Genomic DNA, 21,235 nt, shown 5'->3' with positions numbered 1-21,235 from the left:
ACCTTTTATGCCATAAAACATGTTGAGAATGTTCATGTACAGTATGTTGAAGATACTTAAATAAATATTTTCATAAAGATGAATATCTCTACATGTTTACCTTTCCCAGTACTTGTTGCAGTGTAGGAATAGTGGGGTACGCAAAGGAAATTTGTATAGTGCATTGTGTTGCACACATCTTGCACGCAGCACGCTTTCAATAAAAAAACAAATTTCTCTAATGTACAGTCATTTATAGCTTTTTCTCTGCACATGAATGCAGCAAGTGATGTCGAAGATGTTATCTGCAACCAATAATCTAGTGATTCTAGTGATTAGGTCAGAGAACTGTTGCTCACTGTTCAATTTTAGGATTGAGATGAAATTACAAGGATGGGTTAAAACTAAAGCTGGGGTGGTTTGCTGGAAGCAGAGGTATATGTTTTTCACATGCTTGATGATTTGAGATGTTTAACATGAATGTGGCCTATACCTGTGTGTAGAGTTTTTCTTCAGCAATAATGAACTATTGGATGAATGCACTTTAAATTTGGTGGTAGCGAAACTTTTTCGTCTTTAATCAGCCTGGTCCTAGCAGTGTCCCTGTGTGTGAAATTATTATATATTTATTTATTTATTTGAATGTGGTGGTGTGGTACCTCCCCTCACTACTGGCTTAAAAAGGTGGTGGCAGCAATTATAGCCTAACATGAAAGTGCCCACACACATACACTCTACACAACTAAGAATAATGTAAAACATTTCATACATTAAATATAATTATTGACACGTGATATCTGCAAGCAGGGGAACTGCTTAAAAGTAACAGAAAGGTTAAAGAAAAAGTGAAACATGAAAAAATGTATTATAATTTTATTCTGTCAAGTGGAACTCAAAACGATTTCACACAAAACGTTTTTATTTTATAACCCAACAAAATATAACTATTAAATATATCCCAATATATATATATTATAAATGTAAAAATTTAGCGAAACATTCATCTCTCTCTCTTTCTCTCTCTCTCTCTCTCTCTCTCTCTCTCTCTCTATCGCTCTCACACACACACACACACACACACACACACACACACACACACACACCACGCGCACGCGCTCGCGCGCACACACACATTTTATGTGGCTTAAAATATTACTCACCTGAATATATTGTATAGGATTTTCTAAATTTCGTCCATTATTTACGTATTTAAGTTTACAGTTAGACAAATAATTGTCTATGTATTTTGTGAAGCGTGTTAAATGGGACTTTTATTTTGCTTTTCGGAAAAAGACCCGAAAACTTTTTCCGCTGTTGATGTTGTTGTTGTTGTTGTGATGTCATAAGCGCTGCGCCGCGTCTCCTATTGCATAGGAAAGGTTTGTGTTTTTGAGCGTGTATAAAACGAAATAAATGTATGTTTTTAATTGTGCTGTAATAACATTGCAATATGACTGAGATCAATTTGATTTAGTAATCTTAAATTAATGTCGATTATTACTGAATGTAATATTGTATTGTTTCATTTGCTGATAGATGGTCTCTCATCCACACAGAGAAACAGAGTGATTTACTTTGTTTTTCATTCTGTTGATTTTTCACAACATCATAAACGTGACAGTTTCCAGATGAAACGACTGAGATCTGTGTGACAAACTGCTGTAAAGATGGAGTTTATTAAAGAAGAGAGTGAAGACATCAGTATTACACAAACATGTGGAATAAAAACTGAAGATACTGAAGAACAAAGAGGTTTGTATTTATTCTTGATTCTTTATTAACCTCACTTAGGTAATACAACTTCAGGCCATCGGGTTTTGATGTCAGTGAAATTACACTTAATTATTTAAGCCAAAATCCTCTCTAAAATGTCAAAATATATCAGTTTGATTTGATACATATTGCATACTTAACTAGAGAATGCATGAATTTAGTGAGACAGTTGCTGCTTCTGTTGCTTGTGAATGATGTTCAATGCATGGAGAGATACTTAACAAACAAGTGGCAGTCTGACTCTGAACATTGTCTTGTGTTACTACTTTTTACTTGAACAAATCATTCACCACAACTTCTCTCTTGGTGAATAATTTGTAATGTGAAATCTGGATAGTAAAAAAGTCATTTATGAATGGAAGTACAGACGGAAAATAGTTTTACCACTTGTACACACAGTGACTTTATCGCTTTATGTTACTAGTCTCTAGTGGCTGTTCCAACTGCTGTCATTGGTCGACTTCACTTCTGATCATATCTTGAAAATCTGATCACAGATTAGATGTATTTCCAGTAAAACTAACTTCTCTGTATTGCCTGCACTTGACTAGGGAGACTGATTATGTGAGCTCCACTGACTGGTCTTCTCTCCTTTTGGGTGTCACTGCCAAAAGTTGCTACTCATTTGTGTGTATAGTTAAAGTTCTCTAAACTCCGTCATGCCACTCACCATGCCCACATCTAGTCGCCACTGTTATTCGTATCGCTGAAAGTCGCTGCATGTGTGTACGGGGCTTTAGGCCTTTGACCTCAATCAATGCCAATTAATTTTACCCATAGATGTGGTGCTGGATAGTTTAATTTTAAAGAGCTAATTTGGCTACATGTTTGTACACAACAACCACCTCAATATTCAGATTAATATGCCTTGTTGTGTGCTGAGACACCTTTATTGAGAACCACTGATCTAAATGATCTTATCCTTGTCTTCTAGCCATTAACTATCAGCTTTGATGGAGCTTACATGAAAATGACAGAGTTAAAGGAATAGTTCACCCCAAAAATGAAAATTAACTCAATATTTTATAGTGGTGTGCACGAGTAATTGGCTGATTGAGAACTCGTTCTGCACCAGCTAGTCGAATATTATAAACGCTACTTGAATATTGCACATTTATTTTCCTTTACGCATTTGCCTGCCGTGAGCAGTGCTGAATTACACTGTTGCCTCTGAATCTCACATCAAATCTTTCAATTTAGTCCACTGGGGGGTGCTGTGGATCTGTGTCGTCGAGGTGCTGGATGAGAGAACATCTGAATCATCTTTAAAAACAAAGCTAAATGTGGCAATACTAATATTTTGATTCTCTATTGGTATCCAGTTCTTATTGGAGTCATGCAAACCAATGGATGATGACCTGCTTTTAATAGTGGAATGAAAATGCAAAGCGGTACGAGAAACTATGAAGCTTATCAGACCAGTATGTTTGATAAATATCTGAACACGTGCAGATAGGGTTGCGCGGTTTACCGGTACTAATTAAATACCGTGATACCAAACATATTTAAATGGTACTATATCATCTTGTTGCAAATTTCACTTATCATATTACTGTATGCTGTCTTTAGCATAATGATATGAGATGTGACAAATTTGGGCTGAAATCAGTGGATTTGAAAACCTGAAAACTCTGGATATGGCCAAGTGTGATCATTAAACAGCAGAAGGATCTAATTTAATTCAATAATATACAGTCACATGCGCTGCATGCTACAGAATGAACAAGAGGTGCCGCTGTGCTCTGTCATATGATTCCCACACACACGGGTGCACAAATGCGCATACACACAAACACTACACACTGCTGGTGCTTCATTTTCATGCAATGTGTTTAGAGTATAAACGGCTGTTAACACTTAAATGAACTGCTTGTGTGCAGTTCTGAGATTTCAGTTCAAGGGTCGTAATGGGGGCACTGTTGCCAACTGCTTTCAATGGAAAGTTGATAATAGTGATGAGTCATTCATGAACGATTTGTTCATTTTAAACAATCTTTTATATGACTTGAAAGAACGAGTAGTCTCAGAGAGTGATTCGTTCATTTCGTCATGGCCGCAAAAATCTGTGCTTGTATTTCATTCATTGGACGCAGGACAACCGCATTTGATCGGTACAGGAAACAGAAATGATTAGTTCACCTCACGAGTCAGTCTTCAGGTATGAGTCTTTCATTCATTTGTCACATGACAGACGCATATGTACCCATAGGCTCTGAGCAGGAAACAGAACTGATTAGTTCACCTCACGAGTCGGTCTACAGATCTGAATCTTTCGTTCATTTTTCACACAACAACTGCATAGACTCTGTATTGGAAAAATAAATGAGTTAATACTCCCAACCTTTAGTTTGATTGTATTTTTGCCTTTACAGTTTCAAAAAGCATTTCTGGTCTCAAATTTGAACTTCTTTATTACTTGCAATGTAAAAACTTCCAAATGTTTCTGTCATGGTTCTTTTCCATAACATTGTATCTGGTTATAAAGTGTTAGTTGAAGCTTCAAGTTTGCTTCTCACAAGTTGAAGGTAGTGTGGCTGCTTTTATGCCGCTCTCACCATGCTCACTGGAATTAGAAACAGGTGTTAGGCATAATTTAGCTCAGGTGTAAGCGCCCTTACCGCTTTCTCTCTCTCCGGATGGGCGCTTGACCATGCCCCCACTGCCACAATATCATAGACTTTAAAAGCTATTAGAAAACCCCATATTATTGACTTGACTATTGAATTGATTTTGAATAAACTGCCATTTATTTTTCCCTCATGATGCATCCTCTTGTAATATTTATGTCCTTATTTTGAACTGTAGACCCAAATCAAGTATGCCTTAAATAATTTCCCTTGAATTTACTGATAGTCATCGAATACCATTTTATTTTAATGTTATACTTAGCAGAAAATATCTTGTAAAACTTCCTGCATTAAATACATGAAAATAATTAATCATGACGATTCTTATGATTTTTTAAATGTACTTTATTGTCACACTACATGTATTTATCATGGTACAAACACATGCAACACAATGAACTGTAAGGTGTTATGAGAAAGATTAACATCGTTTGTCTTCTATGCGGAGCTTAGTTGTGGCCATGTGAAAACATTATTGATAGACTTGGATCCGAAGATCCATTCATGGACTAATCAGTTCTGTTTCTGGTTCAAAGCCTATATACAGTTGAAGTCAGAAGTTTACATACACTTAAGTCATTAAAACAAATTTTTTAACTACTCAACAGATTGCATATTAGCAAACTATAGTTTTGCCAAGTCGTTTAGGATATCTACTTTGTGCATGACATGAGTAATTTTTCCGAAACAGATGGATTGTTTCACTTTTAATTGACTATCGCAATTCCACTGTGTCAGAAGTTTACAGAAGTGTCTTTAAGCAGTTTGGAAATTTCCCGAAAATGATTTCAAGCCTTTAGGCAGTTATCCAATTTGCTTCTGATTGGCTAATTGGAGTCATGATGAGGTGTACCTGTGGATGTATTTTAAGGCCTACCTTTAAACTCAGTGTCTCTTTGCTTGACATAATGGGAAAATCAAAAGAAATCAGCCAGGACCGCAGAAATGTTTTTTTGGACCTCCACAACAGTCAGAGTTTCCCCCCCACAATCCGTAGGCGTAGGGAGGCGACTCTCTCATCCACCGGGGTAAACTCCAACGTAGTGGCGCTCAGCCGGGGGCTCGTGAGTATCCCCACACCCGCCCGTCGCCTCACACCCTGGGAAACTCCAGAGAAGAATAGAGTCCATCCCCTATCCAGGAGTACGGATCCAGAGCCAAAACTGTGTGTCGATGTAAGCCCCACCAGATCCAACTGGTAACGCTCCACCTCCCTCACCAGTTCCGGCTCCTTCCCCCCCAGTGAGGTGACATTCCACGTCCCCAGAGCTAGCCTTTGCTGCCCGGGTCTGGTCCGTTGAGGCCCACGGCCTTCACTGCCACCCATATGGCAGCGCACCCGACTCCTGCGGTTTCTCCAATGGGTGGTGGGCGCAAAGGATGTAGAGGGGGGTTTCACGTCGCCTCCATCTGGGCCTGGCTCCCGTTCCGTTTTTTCATAGAGTCTTTGTGAACCATTCTTAGTCTGGCCCCTCACCTGAGACCACTTTGCCTTGGGAGACCCTACCAGGAGCACATGGCTCCAGACAACACAGCCCTCAGGATCATAAAGGCACACAAACCTCTCCACCACGATAAGGTGCTGGTTCCCGGAGAGGAAGTGTAAATCAATCCCAGAAAAACAGCAAAGGACCTTGTGGAGGAGCTGGAGGATTCAGGTAGGCAAGTATCTATATCTACAGTAAAACGAGTCCTATAGACAACCTGAAAGGCTTCTCAGCAAGGAAGAAGCCACTGCTCCAAAATTGCCATAAAATAGCCAGGCTACAGTTTGCAAGTGCACATGGTGACAAAGATTTGAATTTTTGGTGAGGCTTACAAGCCGAAGAACACCATTCCAACGTGAAGCATTGGGATCGGCACCATCATGTTGTATGGGTGCTGTACTGCAGGAGGGAATGGTGCACTTAACAAAATAGATGGCATCATGAGGAAGGAAAATCTCAGAACATCAGCCAGGAAGTTAAAGCTCGTTCGCAAATGGGTCTTCAAAATGGACAATGACCCCAAGCATACATCCAAAGTTGTGGCAAAATGGCTTAAGAACAACAAAGTCAAGGTATTGGTGTGGCCATCACAAAGCCCTGACCTCAATTTGATAGAAATTCTTTGGGCAAAACTGAAAAGCATGTGCGATCAAAGAGGCCTACAACCTGACTCGGTTACACCAGTTCTTTTTGGAGGAATGGGTCAAAATTCCAGCAACTTATTGTGAGAAGCTTGTGGAAGACTGCTCAAAAATTTAAACAATTTAAAGGTAATGCTACCAAAAACTAACAAAGTGTATGTAAACTTCTGATCCATTGGGAATCTGATGAAAGAATAAAAGCTGAAATAAAGCATTCTCTCTACTATTATTTTGACATTTCACATTCTTTAAATCCTTGTAGTGATCCTAACTGACCTAAGACAAGGAATGTTTCCTATGATTAAATGCCAGGAATTGTGAAAAGCTGAGTTTAAATGTGTTTGTCTAAGAAGTATGTAAACTTCTGACTTCTACTGTAAGTTAAATACAATGGATGGGCTGTGATTTTGGCTATGTTTAAATGTAAAATGAACACTCAGTGAGAAAGTTAGAAGCAACAGAGCTTTTTTCGTGCCAAGCAGTGTACACATATGCCATTTCATCAGTGATGGCTCGAGTTAAAAATCTATGACCTCTGATAATTATTAAATTCTAATGAATTTAATAAAAAACTAAGCTAGTTGCACTATGTGGCGCTGCAGAATTTTTAGCAGCCTCAAGAGTCTGAGGTGGATGCCAGACACCAAGCAACAGTATGAGTACCTTATTATTGAAAATAATTGTTTCTAATTTTAGAAGATGCCATGCCGTCCTCCAGATGCATCAGGTGTGCAACCACCATTTAAGTGACCTTGCCGCTCGCACTTTATCAAATTTTTATTTAGAAATATGTATACAAAAATCATTGTGCGACGAGCAGCCCTATTTATTTCGGGAAAAAATGGCAATATAGATTGAAAGTCATTTTTAATTTTTGTATTATTGCTATGTGAAAATATAATTGATCCCAAGCCTAGACACTACATATCTTAGGTCCTATTCAACCAAATTTATTACAGTTTTTATCATCTTGATGTCTAAACCAGAATTTATTTGATTCTGTGGTGTAACAAAGCACAGATATTCCAGGTAGTCTCCGTTATGAGGTCCTACAAAGTGCATGTATTATTTTTAAAGGGATATTTGACACATTTGGTTTCAAAAGTTTTAGATTTATCATGTCACTCCAGAACACTGCTGAAACTGATTGGAAGTTCATGTTAACTGCTCATGTTCTTTTTAGATCAGATGGAGCTGAAAGAGGAAAGTCAAGAACTGAATGAAGAGGAGGAGAAACATCTGTATCAGAAACCTGATTATTTAAAATCAGAAGAACAAAGTTTTAATTGCTCACAATCTGGAAAGAATTTCTCACGAAAAAGACGTCAAAGAACAGGATCCAAAAAAGAATTCAGATGCCATCAGTGTGGAAAGAGTTACATGCATAAAAGAAGCCTTAATATTCACAGAAGAATTCACACTGGAGAGAGACCTTTTATATGTCATCAGTGTGGAAAGAGTTACATACACAAAAAAAACCTTAATCATCACAAAAGAAATCACACTGGAGAGAAGCCTTTAACATGTCATCAGTGTGGAAAGAGTTACATACACAATGAAAACCTTAATTGTCACCTGAGAATTCACACTGGAGAGAAGCCTTTAACATGTTCTCAGTGTGGAAAGACTTTCATGCATAAAAGAAGCCTCCAGATTCACATAAATATTCACTTAGGAGAGAAGCCGTTCACATGTCATCAGTGTGGAAAAAGTTTCACACTGAAAGATAGCCTTAATCGTCACATGAGAATTCACACTGGAGAAATGCCTTTCACATGTCATCAGTGTGGGAAGAGTTTTAGTCACAAAGGAGACCTTAATCGTCACATGAGAATTCACACTGGAGAGAAGCCTTTCACATGTCATCAGTGTGGGAAGAAATTCACACAGAAAGGAAACCTTAAGAATCACATGAGAATCCACACTGGAGAGAAGCCTTTCACATGCAATTAGTGTGGGAAGAGTTACAAAGCTCAAACAGACCTAAAAATTCATATGAGAGTTCATTCTGGAGGGAAATTACACCAGTGATCTGAGTGTGGCGAAAGGTTTGGAAACATAAGTAATAGTAAAAAGTAATAAATGCATGGTAGAATGGTGCTATGGTAGTATCGCGATACTAAAGCTTCAAAAATACTGGTGGTGTCACATAATTTTTAATCGGCAGTACCGTAAATTATGTTGGATGTGCGGTAGTAAATATTATTTTCACTAAAACCTTCATTTAAATCAGACCTATGTCTGCAATGACATTAAAAATATTGTCTTTTCGAGTGCCGTTACTCAGATGTGCAAGTTCAGGGAGGACGAGGAACAAGTATTCCTTGTGGCGCCGTATTGGCCCACCCAGACTTGGTTCTCGGACCTCATGCTCCTCGCTATAGCACCTCCCTGGCAAATTCCCATGAGGAAGGACCTTCTTTCTCAGGGACAGGGAACCATCCTGACTTGGAGGCCTCTGTGGTGACCACAACGCATCTGGACACTTGCTGTAGGGGAACTCCTGCCTGTAGAAATGCAAGGGCTGAATAAGTGGCGGCAGATGCTCGTAACAGCCACGCAATGTGTGCTGCAGCAACATGCCCATCTCGGGACTCAAGTCTGACCACCGCCGAGGATGCCATATGCCCTAGGAGCTGCACTGAATGCACGCTCACTTGTGAGGTACGCAATCATTGACACCGTATCTAACTCCATGGTGAGAAAAGAGATGCTCTGAACTGAGAGAGCTTGCTCTTTTCCCAGTTGACCTGAAGCCCTATGCGGTGCGTGAGCTTGAATCAGAATCACATGTGCTAGATTCAGTCAGTCATTGAGGTAGTTGAGTATGCAGATGCCCACTTCCCTTTACAGGGCTAGAGCTGCCTCTGTGACTTTCCTGAAGATGCGAGGGACAAGGGACAAGCCGAAGGCTCACCCTCATGCCATCACAGATGTACATGACTTTCTTCTGCAGAACACATTTGAAGAAAAGGTTCTTATTATGCATGTGGATGGTAACATGATTTTTGATGCTCCAAGAAGCACAGACAGTCAGCATTAACATCATCCATACGACTACAGTGGTTAAATGTCTTGTAAAGCGATACGGTCGCTTTTGTTGTGAAAAAGATAAATATTTAAGTACTTTTTAACTATAAATCTTTGCGTCTGTTGCACGTTTACAACAGGTGAGGTCACGGTGTCTTTCCAACGATGGCATGGCAACGTTCCATTCGTTGTAGCTGATACTCTCTACCTGAGCATTGCCTACATGTCTACCACCGTGTCTCCTGAGCTCTCGGTCTCTCTGAGGCTTGTTGGTCCAGCTTCCTCATCTCCCTGTGCTCCTGGTCAGAGTACTCCGGTTCAAATCAATATTGCTGTGCAAAAACTTGTATCTCCTCTTAAATCTAAACCTGAATCTTTATTCAGTAAAGATTCAGTAGTTGTAGTCTTATGGTCCACGCAATCCATGTGTCATTGAAAAATGTCTCTTTTAATACCATTTCTGTTCTTTACAGTAATTTGCTGATTTAAAAAAAAAAAAACAACAAAAAAAATTAACTTTTTACTGCAATCATGAAATACAGATGTGCTAAAGAAATTTCTAAAGATCCTCTTTCATTAATATGTGCTCACTGGGCTAAACTGCTGGTAGTATTAAGAGACAGTAGTGTTTATTTTCTTGTTCTAAATTCTTTGTACCAATGATGCATGTAAACAGCAAACATGTAATAAAACATTTGTATTGAATATATGTCATTTTAAAACATATTTATTGATGAAAACATTGATGGAATTTGTAAATATGTTAATTAAAAAGGGAATATAGTGGATCTAATGTATATACACTAGATGGCAGCTCAGTGGTTAAGGCTCAGGGTTACTGACCAGAAGGTTGGGGGTTCAAGCCCCAGCACCACCAAGATGCCACTGTTGGGCCCTTGAGCAAGGCACTTAACTCTGGGGTTGCTCTGGGGGGATTGTCCCTGTAATAAGTGCACTGTAAGTCACTTTGGACAAAAGTGTCTGCCAAATGCATAAATGTAAATGTAAATATACACAGATGAGCCAAACCATTATGACCACTCACAAGGGAATTGAATAAAGGTGATCATGTCTTAACAAGGTCTGGGCTGATTAGATAGTAAGTGAACAATCAGTTCTCGTAATCAACATGTTAAATGCAGGAGTAAAGACATGAGTGACTTTGACAACGGCCAAATTTATATGGCCTGACGACTGGGTCAGAGTATCTCTGAAATAGCAATGCTTGTGGGGTGCTCCCAGTCAGCAGTGGTGAGTACCTACAGACAGTGGTCACAGAATTGAAAAAGCACTGACAGAGTGTTGGGCGCCCAAAGCTGATTGATGCACGAGGGCAACGGAGGCCATCCTGTCTGGTCCGAACCAACAGAAGGTCTCCGAAAAGTCACAGAAAATGTTTATGATGGTTACGGGAAGAATGTGTCACAACACACAGTGTGTTGCACCCTGCTGTGTATTGGGCTGCTTAGCCGCAGACCAGTCAGAGCCATAACATGACCACCTGCCTAATATGCTGTTGGTCCTCCACGTGCAGCACCGACCCGCCAAGGCATGGACTCTACAAAACCATCTGACATTTACGCCCCACTTTGACAGCTGTTAAGCAGTCCATTGAATTTGAAAGGGACAACCACCATGATACTATATTCTAGAAAAGGAAGGATCTCAACCAGAGAGCCTTGCCCTGTATTCATTGACACATCAAAACAGCTTTGGCGTGGTTCTACTATAGGAAGTATATTTAGTAAAACTCTTGACCAACTGTTGCTGCATGACAGTGCATGAGAGGAACAGTTCGCATAGCCCCCTCTCGCAGTGATAGTAAAAACAGAACAAGAACAACAGAAGTTGAAGAATAGATGCATTTCCCAGCCTTGTTATTGTTAGTTTTCGAGGAGGTTGATAATATGGGGTGCCGTTTGTAAAGTGGCTCACGCTGAAAATAACAGCAACATTTTGTCACATTTAGCTTCAAACAATGTTTAAAAATCTGGTATGAATTTTTGACGGTCACTTTTTAGCACATTTACAACAATATTTGTTAACATAGAGATATTTTAAATAGTTAAATCTAAATATTAAATGCTACACTTAAATGTTAAATATAAATGTTAAATATAAATATAAATGCTATATAAATATAAATGATAAATATAAATATAAATGTTATATCTAAATTTTAAATATAAATCTAAATGTTAAATATAAATATAAATATAAATGTTATATCTAAATATTAAATATAAATCTAAATGTTAAATCTAAATGTTAAATCTAAATGTTAAATCTAAATGTTAAATATAAATGTTAAATATAAATGTTAAATATAAATATAAATGTTAAATTTAAATGATAAATATAAATATAAATGTTAAATCTAAATGTTAAATCTAAATGTTAAATCTAAATGTTACATCTAAATGTTTCGTGTGAAACTAAATATTTAGCTAATATGCAAATTTAAATGCCGGTAACCGGAAGTGCCAAAATAAAAGCTCGAGGAGGTCAGTGGGTAGTGTCAAATAACGAATAAAAAACATCTCATCAGGGAAATGGACTCTTGGACATGGATTATCATGATAAAAACTAACTAAAAGAATAAGCACGTTTGGATAAACTGTAACTGTAAACAGTAGACTACTTTGAGGTTTTAGTGTCACTTTTATGAAAGATGAGGGACTTATGACCTGTGGCCATTATAGCCAGCCACGAGGGGCTCACTTCGACTGATCTGTCATGTTTGCTTGCATAAAGGCCAGCAAGAGCCAATCCCTACCCGCCCCTGACCAGGAAAGGTACTGTCGGTCATGGCCGCTCTGTGAAGATGTCAAACGAATCGGCGTTAGCCGAGAACATCGGCAGAGCCGTCCTGGCGGCTATACAAAATTTTTCAACAGCGACAGCAACAGCCTCTGGGACACCACAGAACACCTCAGTAAGTATGTTTTCCAAATCACGTAGCGTTGGATTCTTGTTAAGGCTAACTTTACGAAACTAGCTAAGTAGAGATTTGCTACTAGCACCAATGCACTTTATGTGTAACACATTTGATTCTATAAGCCGTAAAACTCACACCGGTTAAGTGACGCAGTGGGATGAACTCATGAGTAAATAAATGTGAGTTCAAGATTATGTGAAGATGGTCTGAGCAGCAAAGCACACATTATATAATTTAGCGTAACAGCTAACGGAGGCTCACAAATGACACTGTAAATTGTCGGTCAAATGGAAATCTGCCTCTGTCCTCAGTCAGACATCTCACCTTGGTTTACCTGCTGGCATTTGCTCACAAGATAAAACCCGTTCTCTGCTTGGCTAGGAGAGAGAAAGAGTAATGCTGATGGAGGACAGAGGCAGTCACAATGATAAATACATTTAATCTAATGTTAATAAAGTACCAGAGTCAGAGTGCATACTGTTAAAAAACATAAAATGTATCTCTCTTTGTTTGCCAATCTCAACCCTGGTTTTTGACTGCTGGGCATATAAACATTAAAAACACATGGAATGTCTAATAATAATAATAATAATGTTGAATAATAAATAATGTTGCCCATATTTTGCTTTTGTCTCTTCAGGCTCCCACCACCTACAGTAACACACTGGGGCCAGCCACACCCACCACCTCCACTGGGACATCATATCGCTCGGTATACTTTCATACTCTTGTAACCTAGCTGGCTGTTTGTTGGTTTTTAATGTGTGTGGTGTAATGTTTCAGCATTAGTTCCAATCATGGTGGCATGTTTTACACAACACCAACATGTGACAAGATAACAATGTCTTTGGTATTTTGTTCATATTTTAAAACTCCTCAGGGCTCCAGCACCAGCGCTAACATACTTTTACCAGCAACAGACTTTGCTTCAGTGACCTGTCTTTCAGTAAGTATTCATTAATATTCATGTTCATATTTGTTTGATGGATTTCTCATTTACATTTCAGTAACCTCTCATCTTTTGAGTGTCAATTTTATTTAAACATTTTATTTTACATAAACATTAAAAAAAAAAAATGTACAGTACAATCTATAATTCTATTCAGTCAGAGAGATAATGAGTAGATGTGAATGCTCATCTGTTATAATGTCTGTAATTCTCTCTTTAATAACCATTGTTTGTTATAGAAACTTGCCAAATGTCATATTCTTTGCTGTGTTCTAGAATGACTACCAAGGAAGACATCAGATTTCCAAAGAGGAGCTCGAACATGTTCTTTCTCTGAAAACCACCTTTACAGAAGCGGCATCTATTCTTTCAATTTCAAGGCCAACTTTCTACAAGTTACTTCAAGACTATAATATGCCAACGTCAAAATTTAAGAGCATCAGTGATCAACAGTTGGATATTGAATTGTCACAAATAAAAACTGAACACCCAAATGTTGGAGAAGTGATGCTTATGGGACATCTCCGCTCCAAAAACATTGTGGTTCAAAGACAACGAGTAAGAGATTCACTCCGAAGGATGGACCCAATTGGTGTCCTAGCCAGGAGAAGAACAGCAATAGCTAGGCGAGTATACTCTGTCCCACATCCAAATTTCATATGGCATGTAGACGGAAATCATAAGTTGATTAGGTGGAAATTGGTTGTTCATGGTGCCATAGATGGCTACAGTAGGATGTTAATGTTTCTTCACTGCTCCAACAATAATCGTGCTGAAACTGTAAGAGATCTCTTTACTGCAGCTGTTCGACAGTTTGGCAGACCACTGCACATCAGGACTGATCACGGAGGAGAGAACGTTCAGATTTGGGAGGACATGCATGTGAGCAGGGGGATGGCTCTGTCTTAACAGGAAGTTCTGTACACAACCAGAGGATCGAAGCGTTTTAATCGAGACTTGAACAAAAACTGCAGCCATATTTATGCACCCATTTTTTATGAACTGGAATCCCTGGGTATCCTAGACATAGACAATGCAACAGACCTATTTTGTCTCCATTATGTCTTTCTACCCAGAATCAACCGCACTTTGGAGGAATTCAAAGCTGGATTTAACAATCACTCTATGTCATCTGAAGGAAATAGAACACCAGTTCAGCTTTTTACTCTGGACAGTGATTTGCCTCATCTTCACAACCCAGAACTCTCAACAGCAGGGGTAGTTTTTTGTTCCTCAGCAAACTCTCAAAGTGTACTTTCCCCATTGAATGACAGGGATTTGCAAGAACTGAATGATGCCATTAACCCTCTTCAAAATGACAACAACAATGGCAAAACATTGTTTCAGAGAACACAACAGTTTATTTTTGATAAACTTGTAAATGTGTGATCTCAGCATATAACATGTACAATTGTGTAACATTAGTCTTATTTCACTTTCAAAAGTACACTGTGAAACAAATTTCAGGGCTCTACAGATGTATTGATACATAACTGTCTTCCACTACATTGCAATACATTGTTCCTGATTTTTAAAGTACCTAAATGTGCAAAGTAAAACAACTCAGTGAAGTAAAACAATACTTGTCAGTGTTTTGTAATATCTTATATATTACATAACTATTGTCTCTTTATTATGTATTTCTTAGAAGATGGCTGTTCACAAGGTAAGAACAAAACGTGTTTTCAGTGATTTTTGTGATTATGCATTTTGCAGCTACTAAAAGGTTTGGTAAAGTGCTTGAGGAGTAGGAATAGAAGGAATTTTTTCAACACATGAACAAATACAATCTTCAGTTTATCACAAAATATTCAACATCAATAAATCTGAATATACATGGCTTTCAATGGTGAGGAGGGAATTCATAATTGTAATCTAAAAAGTACTTAATTTCTACAGAAGAACCTTACTTGAGTAAATGTCATTGTTAATTCCTTCACTACTGTTTCAGTATAAAAAAACTCTGGTAGTTAAATTCATCAACTATAATTGTTAAAAAACACACAACAAGGTTGAAGTAACTACATTAGTGATTTATTACTCTGACTGATTCCATATCCTTCCAATCATACAGTATAAAGAAGGGTCAGATACAGTCTCACAGAGGTAAACACTTTTTGTAATTAACATCCACAAACAGGAATATCGTTTATAACAATCAGAAACCACATGGAAACCAGAGCTGATAGCTTCATCAATCCTTTTATACTTAAACGTACAGCCAAACATTAAGTCCTTAAACTATAATGAACTGAAAGGGACTACGGTTGCACACTCTTGTTCAAGTACAGCTTTAAAATTACTGAGGTGTTCTGTGGTGTCCCAGAGGCTGTTGCTGTTGAAAAATTTTGTATAGCCGCCAGGACGGCTCTGCCGATGTTCTCGGCTAACGCCGATTCGTTTGACATCTTCACAGAGCGGCCATGACCGACAGTACCTTTCCTGGTCAGGGGCGGGTAGGGATTGGCTCTTGCTGGCCTTTATGCAAGCAAACATGACAGATCAGTCGAAGTGAGCCCCCTCGTGGCTGGCTATAATGGCCACAGGTCATAAGTCCCTCATCTTTCATAAAAGTGACACTAAAACCTCAAAGTAGTCTACTGTTTACAGTTACAGTTTATCCAAACGTGCTTATTCTTTTAGTTAGTTTTTATCATGATAATCCATGTCCAAGAGTCCATTTCCCCTGATGAGATGTTTTTTATTCGTTATTTGACACTACCCACTGACCTCCTCGAGCTTTTATTTTGGCACTTCCGGTTACCGGCATTTAAATTTGCATATTAGCTAAATATTTAGTTTCACACGAAACATTTAGATTTAACATTTATATTTAACATTTAGATTTATATTTAACATTTAAATTTAACATTTATATTTATATTTATATTTAACATTTAGATTTAACATTTAGATTTATATTTAATATTTAGATATAACATTTATATTTATATTTAACATTTAGATTTATATTTAACATTTAGATATAACATTTATATTTATATTTATATTTAACATTTATATTTATATTTAACATTTATATTTAACATTTAACATTTAAGTGTAGCATTTAATATTTAGATTTAACTATTTAAAATATCTCTATGTTAACAAATATTGTTGTAAATGTGCTAAAAAGTGACCGTCAAAAATTCATACCAGATTTTTAAACATTGTTTGAAGCTAAATGTGACAAAATGTTGCTGTTATTTTCAGCGTGAGCCACTTTACAAACGGCACCCCATATGATAAAGCCACAAACACATACTCAGCAGCTACAGTCACAGTATGTTAACGCTGTTTAACATAGAAAAGATGCCTTTTATCACGTGTCATTGGCATCTGGTTAGGACATGGTTAGACTGTGGCTGCCTCTCTGTTTGATTTCTCAGGATTACTAAATAGTAATCCTGTGAAATCAAACAGAGAGGCAGCCACAGTCTTAAGAGACAATAAGGCTGGGCATAGAAAAACATATATTCTTCGATTTAAACTCTTCAAACAAGTTTTGTAAACTGTGTTGTCTTCTGTTGTCACTTTTTTAGATAAACAAAACAAGTAATTGCTTGAACACCCCTTCTCACGAGTGGGAGCTGTGTATTCTGTTGCTCTTGAGGACTCTCATAAACATGCACAGTACAGAAACAGCAATATTTTCACTTAATAATACATTTAATTTTAGTTTGTTTCTCACCAAAATAGTATTGCATTCCTTCATAACAATTCATGATGCACATACAATCATTTATTAGACTTCTGAAATATACTTTTGTACCCTTTTGGATCTTAAAGTGGTAGTAACCATAAACTGCCACTGATATAATTAGTTTTTTCACAATTTCTCCCTTTTTTGTTTAGAAAAGAAAGTAATATGGGGTAATAACAACAGTTGGGTGAATACTTCATTTTTGGGTGAATTATCCCTTTATCATTATGTCATATAATATGTCATTCTAATGTGCTAATTTGGTACACAATATTAAGGATTAGGTAACAGTATATGATACAGACTAATGCTGAAAATGGGGCTTTGCATCAATGTAAGATAATAATAATATAAATTTATATTATAATTATATTATAATATTTCAAACAGTATATTATAATATTTCAAAACGTAATAATATTTTGCAAACATTACTAATGTTTTCTGCATTTTCTTTTATCAATTTATAGCATATATCCTTCAGTGAACAGAAGCATCAATTTCTTTTCTTTTTTAATTCTTTACCTTTCAAAATTGTAGGACACGATGCATATATTAAATGCAGTACAATATCAAAAAAAGTAATTTTTAAGGACATCAAAAAAAAAGGACATAACGGAACGAAATGTACAAATTCAAGTCAAATACTGGTGAATAACATTTTCTACTGTAAAATACCATTTATTAACATATACGTATATTTTGTGATCGGCGTGTTAAAAGGGACTTTTATTTTGCTTCTTCAAACAGCTGTTGTTGTGATGTCACAAGTACTGCGCCTCGTCTCCTTTTGCTCAGGAAAAGGTTTGTGTTTTTAAGCGCTTAATGTTTATAAAACGATACAAAAATTTTAAGAAGTATTTATTTATTTATTGTTTTTAAAATGTGCTCTATTTAAATGTCTAGCTCTAACCTTACCCTAACTCGCACCAGTATATTGCTAAAATCAATTTGCCTTTGTAATCTGAAATGAATGTATAGTATTCCTGAATGTAATAGTGTAATATTACTTTATGTGAAGTGATTCTAGTTTGTATCTGGTAAATGGCACATGAGTGTAATTTTCTGCGAGTATAGTGCATCTACACTTGAGGAACAGAGTGATTTACTCAGCTTTTTTACATTATGTCTATTATTCTCAACATTACAAAACGTGACAAAGTTTCCAGATGAGGAAGGAAAACTCCAAATGAAACGACTGAGATCTGTGTGACAAACTGCTGTAAAGATGGAGTTTATTAAAGAAGAGAGTGAAGACATCAGTATTACACAAACATGTGGGATAAAAACTGAAGAACAAAGAGGTTTGGATTTATTCTTGATTCTTCATTCATGTCACTTATGTTATGTGGGTAACACAACTTTATGCAGATTTTTCATTACATTTTTTTCCCAAATCGTCTGTTATCCATTTTTTTTTAATTCAATTTCACCATCAATAATCAAATTTATTCCTAAAGCTTTAATCAAATGGAAATAGAACAATTACTTTTCAAAATACCATTGCATTATTTCTTTTTAATCAAATGAAGTGCTTCAGTAAAGCTCCTCACTGCATAATCTAAAACACGAAATTGGTCTTATTTTTTTGTCAGATAAAGCGCTGCACAACAGAGCATCACCGTTAGGGTTGCCAACTTTCTGCAGCTAAATACGGGACATTCCAGATCAAAATACAGGACAACGATCAGCATATAAAACTCAACAATGGTGCCACAATACATGCTGGGGGTTGTTGTTGAGTTGCGTACTATTCGGACACAGAATGCATTACAGTATGAATCTGAAAATGAGTTAGTTGAGTGTCACCATTGTTGAGTGTCGTATGCTGAGTGTTGATGACTGTGTGCCAAATTGACTACTCATAAATCATCCTTTAAATGTCAAACAGCTTTGTTTTGATCCCTCCTTATGAGCACATTTGGATCATGCTACAAAATTATATTTCCACAGTAGTGATGTTTAGATTGTGAACGAATACGTTTTTTTAAACAAATCTTTTAATTTAACCAATAGTTCTTGTCATATTTCACGTTAACTGACGTCTATCCCTATTGAAGCCAATGAGCTCTAGTTTTGGTGGCTTTTTTTGCCTGTAAAGACTGACTATAGCACAGGGCAATTGCATTTGATTGCAGGCTGTGAAGAAACATAATTATTTCACCCGCTGAACGAACACACCCCTTCACTGAATCAGTCAAATTGGTCATTTGAGTCTGAGCGAGATGAGACGTCTGGTTCATGAACAAACTGCTGGTGTACTCATTTGTGAATGATGTGAATTTGTGACTTGGTCATCTCTTTGGTGTCGCTTCTGATGGGCCCCCACAAGTCAAGTCATTTTTATTTGTATAGCACTTTTCACAACTCATTTCAAAGCAGCTTTACAGAAAATAATGCTTTAACAGAAAAAGAGGCTGTAATATATTTATGTTTTCCGGTCATAATGGTGCAGTTTAATAAATACATGATTGTAAATTGTGCCTTAAAACAAACAAATAAACAAGTTAATTATATTTGTATTTAGACCCCAAGTGAGCAAGCTAAAGGCGACTTTTACAAGGAACTCCATAAGATGTTGGTTAATGGAGAAAAATAACCTTGGGAGAAACCAGGCTCACTGTGGGGGCCAGTTCCCCTCTGGCTAAAGATGAATATAATGCCAATATTAATTGTTTATGTGTAGTACAAGTCAAGATTTAAAATGAGTATACTAAGTAAGTGTCAGGGGCCAATGTTTAAACAAAGATTTTGTATGAACTGTAAGATTAATGATTAATGTCTTTAAAGTCCATCCTGAATTACCTATGGAAGTTCACACAGATGCATTGTTTGGCTGTTGAAGGCTTTAGTTGGTAATTCATTTATTATCTATGTATTCCATTTTAAGAGTGTAGTAAGGTGATTCAGGCAGAGGTCAGTGATGTACACTGCAGTACAACTGGCAGCTTGTGGCAGATACATTTCTGTTGGGGTCCATCTTAAGTCCAAGGTTCAGGCAAAGGCCTTTGAAGTTTCCCATGTCTTACGGCTGGAACTGGCATCAGTTTATCCGCTGTTAAGTCCATCATAGTAGACTGAAGTGATATCTGGCTGGCACGGGCTGCAGTTAGTCATCCCCACTCAGCAACATGTAGTAGTGGGAATCAGACATCTGGCAGGATTGGAGCTGGATCTGGCAGGCTCTGGTAACCTCAGAATAAGGCAGGGAAACAAATAGAATAATATTAGCGTAGATGCCGTTCACTTCAAAACAGGATTGTAGAATATGAAAAGTGTTTCCGGTTCCAGCAGACCTAAATAACGTGACATAACTATGAGTTGATGGATAAATTTGTTGTATGACTGGCTGAATAGATGAGTTTCGAAACATGAAAAATCTTTGTAAATAGTTAACAGAATTTTTAAATTAATAAGAATTTTAACAGGTAGCCAATGTAGCATTGATAAAATTGGGATTATATGATCATATTTCTTTGTCCTATTCAGACCTCTGCTGCTGCTGCATTATAACCAAATAAAGCTTATTTATTGAACTTGCAGGACAACCTCCCAATCATCCCTCCTCCTCCCTTACCCCTCGCCTCCCTCTTTCCGACCTATCCCATACCCCGGATTTCCCTTTGGAGCAGACGCCAGACAAGACTCTTTAAGCATACATTTGACCAATTGAAAGTAATTGATGGTCAACGCCTTCAGCCATGCATTTGACTCACATATCCGTATTTCTCAATTATAAATGATCGGTTGTATCGAGTGATGCCAGACACTCAGACAAAAGAAGATACAACCCAGTTGTTAGTACCAAATAGCTGTTGGGAAATGTTGTTCAAGGCGGCTCATCATAGTCCGATGGCAGGTCACTTGGGACTGTGAATAACACTAAGCCGTCTCATGGCCCGTTTATGTTGGCCGGGCATTATGAGCCCAGGCTGAAGAACGGCCCTCTGAAGAGGCGGGGTGTATCGTTCTGTCACTAAATATAAAAGAAAACAAATACAGTGCAGTACACAAACCCCATTTGTTCATGCTTATTATAGTATATACAGTATTTAATTTATTTTTATTTGAATGTCAAGATTAGAGAATTCAATAAACTCAGAAC

At 37.4% G+C, this 21,235-nt stretch overlaps 1 protein-coding gene and 1 long non-coding RNA gene across 2 annotated transcripts in view; both read left to right on the top strand.

Moving 5' to 3' along the window:
* Positions 1-1,321: 1,321 nt before the first annotated feature.
* The window catches only part of LOC127648994 (oocyte zinc finger protein XlCOF6-like), a 53,489-nt gene continuing 33,575 nt past the window's right edge, over positions 1,322-21,235 (top strand). Inside the window, exons 1-3 of the mRNA XM_052133868.1 lie at positions 1,322-1,358; positions 1,516-1,731; positions 7,691-8,450. Of these exons, the coding sequence (XP_051989828.1) occupies positions 1,647-1,731; positions 7,691-8,450 (845 nt within the window). The 5' untranslated portion in view covers positions 1,322-1,358; positions 1,516-1,646. The remainder of the gene's footprint in view (positions 1,359-1,515; positions 1,732-7,690; positions 8,451-21,235) is intronic.
* Positions 12,265-13,380, top strand: LOC127649578 (uncharacterized). The gene is made up of 3 exons (XR_007971307.1): positions 12,265-12,472; positions 13,116-13,187; positions 13,356-13,380. It is a non-coding gene; the product is annotated as an uncharacterized LOC127649578 (long non-coding RNA).

Source organism: Xyrauchen texanus, chromosome 9, assembly GCF_025860055.1.
Source record: "Xyrauchen texanus isolate HMW12.3.18 chromosome 9, RBS_HiC_50CHRs, whole genome shotgun sequence".
NCBI lineage: Eukaryota > Metazoa > Chordata > Actinopteri > Cypriniformes > Catostomidae > Xyrauchen > Xyrauchen texanus.
Note: the sequence above shows the minus strand (reverse complement) of the source record. Positions and strands in the feature narration are given on the sequence as shown.